At 43.5% G+C, this 7,500-nt stretch overlaps 1 protein-coding gene across 1 annotated transcript in view; it reads left to right on the top strand.

Annotated features, from left to right (window-relative positions):
* LOC307247939 (receptor tyrosine-protein kinase erbB-4) overlaps positions 1-7,500 on the top strand; it is a gene marked incomplete at its 3' end in the record, with an annotated part of 350,078 nt that overhangs the window by 258,396 nt on the left and 84,182 nt on the right. The window contains exon 13 of the mRNA XM_080024095.1: positions 224-356. Coding sequence (XP_079880221.1) covers positions 224-356 — 133 coding nt within the window. The remainder of the gene's footprint in view (positions 1-223; positions 357-7,500) is intronic.

Here is a 7,500-nt window from a genome sequence, read left to right as displayed (position 1 = left end):
TCTACTCTACCTCTACTCTACCTCAGCTCTACCTATTCTCTCCTCTACCGCCACTCTACCCAAATATTCAACATAATCTTCTTCTATAATTTCACCTGTATTATGACGACATAATACAGATCTGACATAGGTCCGGCATGGATTGGACTATTTTGGCATACTTGTGTTTGTATTTCTTCGCATGAATCCGTCCACATATCTATGCCTTTGTTCCCCCCTGTAGGCCAGCAGCACATGGTGTGCGACCGTATGTGTTCGGACTCTGGCTGCTGGGGCCCTGGGCCTGACCAGTGCCTCTCCTGCCGCCACTTTAGCCGAGCGCGGAGCTGCGTGCAGTCCTGCAGCCTGTTCCATGGGTGAGAAGGAAAATAATCACTTAAAATTATGATTATGATGATGATGATGATGATGATTATAATAATAATAATATTAATAATAATAATAATTATTATTATTATTATTAACAATAATAATAATAATAATAATAATAATTATTATTATTATTATTATTATTATTAATAATAATAATAATAATAATAATAATAATAATAATAATAATAATAATAATAATAGTATTAATTGTATATTTTCATTGTATAACTATTGTCATTATTGCGTTTTCATTATTTTTTATTATCATTATTTTTAATAATAATTCTGATTATTAGTTTGTTGTAGCAGCTTGTGTCTGGACAGCGTATATCAGTCCCCCCATATTGCAGATTGTTTTTGGTGAACATTTTTTCTTGCAATGCAATTTGATATTTCTTTCAGGACAAATGTACAAATAAGGATATTCTTATAAGGATATAATATAGAATATAATGTTAGTGAAGAGATCATGGGTGGGCATTTACCTCCGATCCATTCAGCTGTTCATCCATAAATAACATGCAGGTCATCACTGTTTGACACTGCCCATCTACCAGCAGGGGGCGGAGGGCAGGGTTAACCTCCTGAATGACAGTGGCATAATGTGAATATACGACTTGAAAACATTTGTAAAATCAGAACTCCCCAACAGGCGTCCCTCCTTGCCTCCCTCGCTGCCTATCCACCAAGAGGTCCAAATGTGTGATGGAATTAATATTATTAATTCCATCACACGTTTGGACTTCTTGGGAATATAGATCATGTTTGGAACTCTTGAATAGGTTCCAGTAGATGTTCCCTGTAGATGTTCCTGTTAATGTTTCCTTTAGATGTTCCCTGTAGACAGGGACAGACTGGGACAAAAAAATGGCCCTGGAATTTTTTACCCAGAATAGCCCACCACAACCAGCCCGCGGATACTCCACCACTTCCGCCCCATGGACGCACATACAAGCACACCGGACCAAACATTTACATTACATTTACATTTAGTCATTTAGCAGACACTTTTCAAAGCGACTTACAAGGGAGAATAACATTCAAGCTACATTGCGACAGAGACAATAGTGTAACAATAATTACTGCTAAGTAGTGCTAAGTAATTGTAGGTTAGGAGAGGACGTACTCTCTGAAGAGCTGGGTCTTCAAGTGCTTCTTAAAGACAGAGAGGGAGGTCCCTGCTCTGGTGGTTTTTGGCAGCTCGTTCCACCAACGTGGAACTACAAATGAGAATAACCTGGATTGCCGTGGCTGTATGGCCGGCAGAGCCAGGCAACGCTCATTTGATGAGCGCAGAATCCGGGGGGTAACATGTGCTCTTACAAGAGCATTTAAGTAGGTGGTAGCATTCACAACAATCACTCTGTAGGCCAGCATAAGAGACTTGAACTTGATACGAGCGGCTACAGGTAACCAGTGGAGCTCGATGAGCAGCGGAGTGACATGTGCCCTCTTTGGCTGGTTATACACCAGTCGCGCCGCCGCATTCTGTATCATCTGTAGTGGCTTCACCGCACAGGCAAGTTGAGTGGCATATTGGGTCTGGTACGGCCTGACTTTTCGGATGTTGAATATTGCAAAGCGGCAGGAGCGGGAGACGGCGGCAACATGGTCCAAGAATGTCAGTTGGTCATCGATAATGACACCTAGATTCCTTGCAGCCTTGGTAGGAACAAGAGATAGAGAGTCAATTTTAATATGAATGTTGTGATAAATACCTTGTTTGGCCGGGAAGACCAGCAGTTCCGTTTTCGCCAGGTTTAGTTGAAGATGATAATCCTTCATCCATGTGGATATGTCAGCGAGACAATCCGAGATCCGCGTCGAGACAGTGAGGTCGTCAGGCAGGAAGGACAGATAGAGTTGAGTATCATCCGCATAGCAGTGATATGAAAAGCCATGCGAGCGGATGATCGGGCCCAGTGCGGTGGTGTATATGGCAAAGAGGAGGGGTCCCAGCACCGAGCCTTGGGGCACCCCTGTGATGAGGTTGTGAGGCAGCTGGCCTTGCCATGTCACACTGAACGAGCGCCCAGTAAGGTAAGATTCGAACCAGGAAAGTGCACTGCCAGATATGCCCATACTTGAGAGTATGGAACAACCAACGAGCAACAGGTATCCAGCCACACTGATCCCGGGTCCCCAATTACCTAGACCCGGGTCAGGTGTGGCTGCTAGAACCACACCACATAAGTATTGGAACAGTTTCAAATATTCAGAGTCGATATGTAGAGGAAAATCTATATTTTTGACAACACTAATCTGCAGACATTAAGTAAGCAAGGCATCAGCTGATGCTGATTATCTCAAAATGCTCAAAAAACATTGGCCCGATTATTCGACCACCAATGGCTACTTTAACGCCAAAACAGAGATATATTAAGAGCAAAGAGTTTGTTGCCAGCAGGCGACCACTGTGAGGGTACCATGGTAGATTCAGATAGTCAGTCTTTCATGGATGTCTATATTTGAACAGGCTGTATAATTTATTTCAACAGAGGAAATAAGTCAAATCACACCATGGCCAATTTGATCATTTTGACCTTGAAATTTGAAGGACTTACTCTTCAGGTCAGGTCTATAAACAATAAATTATTACAGATCAGGTACTGACTGTACATATTTTTACTTCTAAAGTGCAGTTAAACAATAAATAAACAAACAAACACTAGATAATATCTTAAATTGAACAACAACAAAGTACTGCACATTTTTTGGCCTGTTGGACCTGTACCTGCCAAGGTACAGACCATTACTCCTGGCCTGTGTAGCATTTCCGACAGGCCTTGAATCCCCATGCAACAGCATTTGTTGCACCGCTGCATTAGCACCGCTGCAACAAATGCTGTTGCATCCCTTAAAGTGTTAAATGGCACTCTTACAAATCATGAATGTTGGTGCATATTCCTGGGATGAGGAGGATCCTAAACTGTGCGATTCCATTTCATGAATGGATAGTTACGTGGCTGGATTATTTGGAAGAGAGAATTGGTAGGTAAAGTAAATAATAATGATATTTAGCAGCTGGTTCTTTGTTTTTTCACCGCCATATACACTTTTAATCATATGAGTCATTTATTAAGTATATATTGATAGATTGAGGTTCCCAAATCTGAGAATTCTCTGCTTTTCTGTTGTGTTGAATCATCATAAATTATACATTTGGGGTTTTTCTGTGAGTCAGACAAAACAAGTAGGTTTTAAAAGTCACCTTGGACAGTTTTTAGATATTTTACAAAACAAAATATTACTTACTGCTGGCGCTGATGTTGTGCTTGGAGCCTGGTCCTCCTGGCTACAACAAGGCTGAGTACCTTTGTCACCATCGTTAGCACCGCCAGCAGTGCTGCTGCTGTGCTTCTGCTGTGCTGCTAATGCTCACAAACACATCACTTTTCTTCATGCAATTTGTTGCATCAGGTTGAAGTGACTTCATTTTTCTATCTGTAGCCTTTTCAGTGCCACCTTTCCTCTTTTTACTCTGATGTTTTCCCATTTTGACCGACTTTGTCATGAATCCACCTGTTAACGCACTCCTGTTGACTGCTGGGTTTTCCGGGTAGGGTGATGCACGTCCCCGGCCCCTTTGATTATGAAGACTGGTGCCTAATCAAAGAGGGCCAGCAACGCAGATCTCTCGCTCTTGTTTTTATATAATGGGCTGCTCAGGTGGTCCACAGAGTGACCGGCCCACCGGGATTTGTCTCGGTTCTACCGATGGCCGGTCCAACTATGCCTGTAGATGTTTCCTGTAGCTGATTCCTGTAGATGATTCCTGTAGATGTTCCTGTAAATGTTTCCAATAGATGTTTCCTGTAGATGTTCTCGTAGATATTTCGTGTAGATATTTCCTATAGATGTTTCCAATAGATGTTCCTGTACATGTTTCCTGTTGATTTTTCCTGTAGATGTTCCTGTAGATTGTTTCCTCGAGATGGTCTCTAGATGTTTTCTCTAGATGTTTCCTGTAGATGTTCCTGTAGATGTTCCCTGTAGGTGTTTCTTGTAGATGTTACCTGTAGATGTTTCCTGTCTATGTTTCCTGTAGATGCTCCTGAAGATTTACCTGTAGATGGTCTTGTGGAAGTTTCTTGTAAATGTTCCTGTAGATGTTTCCTGTAATTGTTTCCTGTAGATGTTCGTGTAGATTTTTCACTGTAGATGTATCCTGTAGATGTTCGTGTAGATTTTTCAGTGTAGATGTATCCTGTAGATGTTCATGTAGATGTTTCCTGTCGATGTTTCCCGTCAAGGTTTCCTGTAGATGTTTCATGTCCATGTTCCCTGTAGATGTTTCGTGCAGATGTTTCCCGTCAATTTTTCCTGTAGATGTTTCCTGTCAATGTTTCCTGTAGATGTTCCTGTAGATTTTTCCTGTAGATGGTCCCGTATATGTTTCTTGTAAATGTTTGTGTAGATGTTTTCAGTAGATGTTGCCAATAGATGTTGCCTATAGATGTTGCCTGTAGATGTTCCCTGTAGATGTTCCTCTAGAGGTTTCTTGTAAATATTTGTGTAGATGTTTCCAGTACATGTTTCCTCTAGATGTTTCCTAGAGATGTTTCCTGGAGATGGTACTGTAGACATTTCCTGTAGATGTTTCCTGTAGATTTTTCCATGTAGATGTTTCCTGTAGATGTTCCTGTAGATTTTTCCTGTAGATGGTCCCGTATATGTTTCTTGTAAATGTTTGTGTAGATGTTTTCAGTTGATGTTTTCTGTAGATGTTTTCAGTAGATGTTTTCTGTAGACTTTTCCTGTAGACGTTCCCTGTAGATGTTCCCTGTAGATGATTGGAATATGGGGGCCATGGATAAGCTAAGGATAAACCTCTACAGCCTCTGAAGACCCACTGATGATGATGATGGTCTGTCCACCCTGATGAAGCTCTTTTGATGTAGGATTTCAAAGTGGCAGCAATTTTGGGAATTGTCCTGGAGCGACTGGTTTTCAATCACCTTGTGCCCTCTAAATGGAGGCATTCACCTGACTGTTCTACCTCTCATTTTTACTTGCCAGATATTAGGATATTAGGATATGATATTTCTCACCACCATGATCTGTTCCACTGTTTACTGGAACAAGATGGAGCCATAAAACCCTGGCAGTGCGCGTCTCATTCTGTTCAGCTGTCTGCTGTTCCTGGTTGGAGTCAGATGGGTCGACAGGAGATTTCCAAAAGTGCAACTTTAAATATCTATTCATCCTTTAGTTATTTATTTCAATAGTAATGTAGTCTATGGATTTATGAATCCATTAATTTATCTTACCGCATCGAACCCACCATCCGTCTATCCCTTGTAGCAATGTGTTTGAGGTGTTCCCTCTCTTTTACATCAAATATCTCCAGTGCAGACTGGGAATGAGCTAAGGGAAGGGAAGGGAAATGGCAACAAATAAGTTGGGAATGACAAATTAAGTTCTCACCTGGAACAGTACATCTCCATCTTTCGGCAGATCTTTCTATATATCTGTCTACTGTATTTATCCGTCTATTATATCCATCTTTTCATTTCCGTCGTCCGCCCGTCCTTGTGGTCTCTCTGCAGATCCGCGCACCGGCTCATTCTGAATGTTTCCAGGTTAATGGATTTAAAGCGCTCTACATTCTACGTCTCCATTGTTCATGAGGAGCGGCGTGGAATTCCCAGCAGCCACGCCAACGTCTGCTGAATAAAACAAAGGAATCTAGAAAATAAAAGAAAGCGAAAGAAATGGAGATGGAGCCCCAGAGAGGGGGTGTGGGGGGAGATAGAGAGGGGGAGAGAGAGCGTCCGTTGGGGTTGAGAAGCGAAGGAAGCGGATTAGCGAACGCTTGAAAGTGTTTAATTAAAATGCGTTGCTCTCGTGGCCGGCGTGGGATACACTTCACCGGGGGCTCCAGAGGTCCTGCTTAAATTCCAGCTAAAATACGGTTAATCCCCCCCCCCATCAGGCTCCGCCTCCTCCACCTCCATCACCTCCACCTCCTCCTCCACCTCCATCCGGCACACGCCCAGCCGTGAAGGAGGCCGCTCAGGAGGAACGGCTTCCTCCGGATGGAAATGACCCCAGGGGGCTACGCCGCGGAGGTCTTTGTCTAACGCCCGCTCTCCTCCACTTCTGTCTCCTTTTTCCTCCGCCTCCCTTCATCCCTTCATCCCCATTCATCCCTTCATCCTCCCCTCCTCCTCTTCTTCCAACAAAAGGAGATATCTCTCCACCACCGCGGCCCCCTTTTCAGAACACATTCCCCCGGACGCTGCTGCCACCAGAGGAGAAATCTAATTTATTTTGGAACAAGGGAATAAAAGTAAGACAAGATGTAAAGGAGAAAGGGGAGAAAGAAAGGGGAAGAATGAAAGAAGGGAGGGAGAGAGGGAGGGAGAAAGTGAAAGAAGAAGGGTGGGTGGCGTATGGAGGGTTAGTGGAATGATATTTATGAAAGGGTGTCATGCTCGGCGTGAGGACGTACGACCCGGACACCCGCTGCAAATGCATCTTGCAATGGAGCCGCTTCAGAAAAAGAAGGGATTAAGAAAGAAAGAAATAAAGAAAGAAATTAGGAGAAATGACACCTTGACACCGGGTTCAGGTTCGATGCTTTCGATTTCGCTCCGTTTTAACGTGACTGGGTCAGCAAAGGGATTTGTGGCGCTTTTTAATAAAGCCCAGAATGCAACAGCTCACAAAGAACCGAGTGACCGAAGGAAATGGTAGAATGTTTTCTCTCTCGCTCTCTCTCTTGCTCTCTCCCTCGCTCTTTTAGCCTTCCGCTGTGAGCAGAGTGTGTTCTGACCCGATCGATCACTCTGATGAGAAAAGTGCTTTTGATCGGCGGCTGTTCGGTTGTTATTGATGACGCTCAAGCCTCTGTTCTCTCTTTATCTCCGGCCCCCACCCACCCATCCTTCACCCTCATCCTCCTCCTCTCCTCCCCCTGAACCGTCACGTCACCCATAGACCGTCTCTCCAAGAAACCCTGGCCTTTTCCGAATCAAGCCCTTCTGTCCTCTCTTTCTTCCTTCCTTCCTTCCTTCCTGGATCTCATTGTATTTATTCCGGGGAGCGGGGTGGATGGAGGGATGAGGGGACAGAGGGGAAGGTAAAAGAGGGAGCGAATCAAGCAAATCGAATGAACAAATAGCA

The sequence above is a fragment of the Zeus faber genome (assembly GCF_960531495.2).
Source record: "Zeus faber genome assembly, chromosome: 2".
Lineage (NCBI taxonomy): Eukaryota > Metazoa > Chordata > Actinopteri > Zeiformes > Zeidae > Zeus > Zeus faber.
The sequence above is the reverse complement of the archived record's forward strand: the minus strand, read 5'-3'. Positions and strand labels throughout refer to the sequence as shown.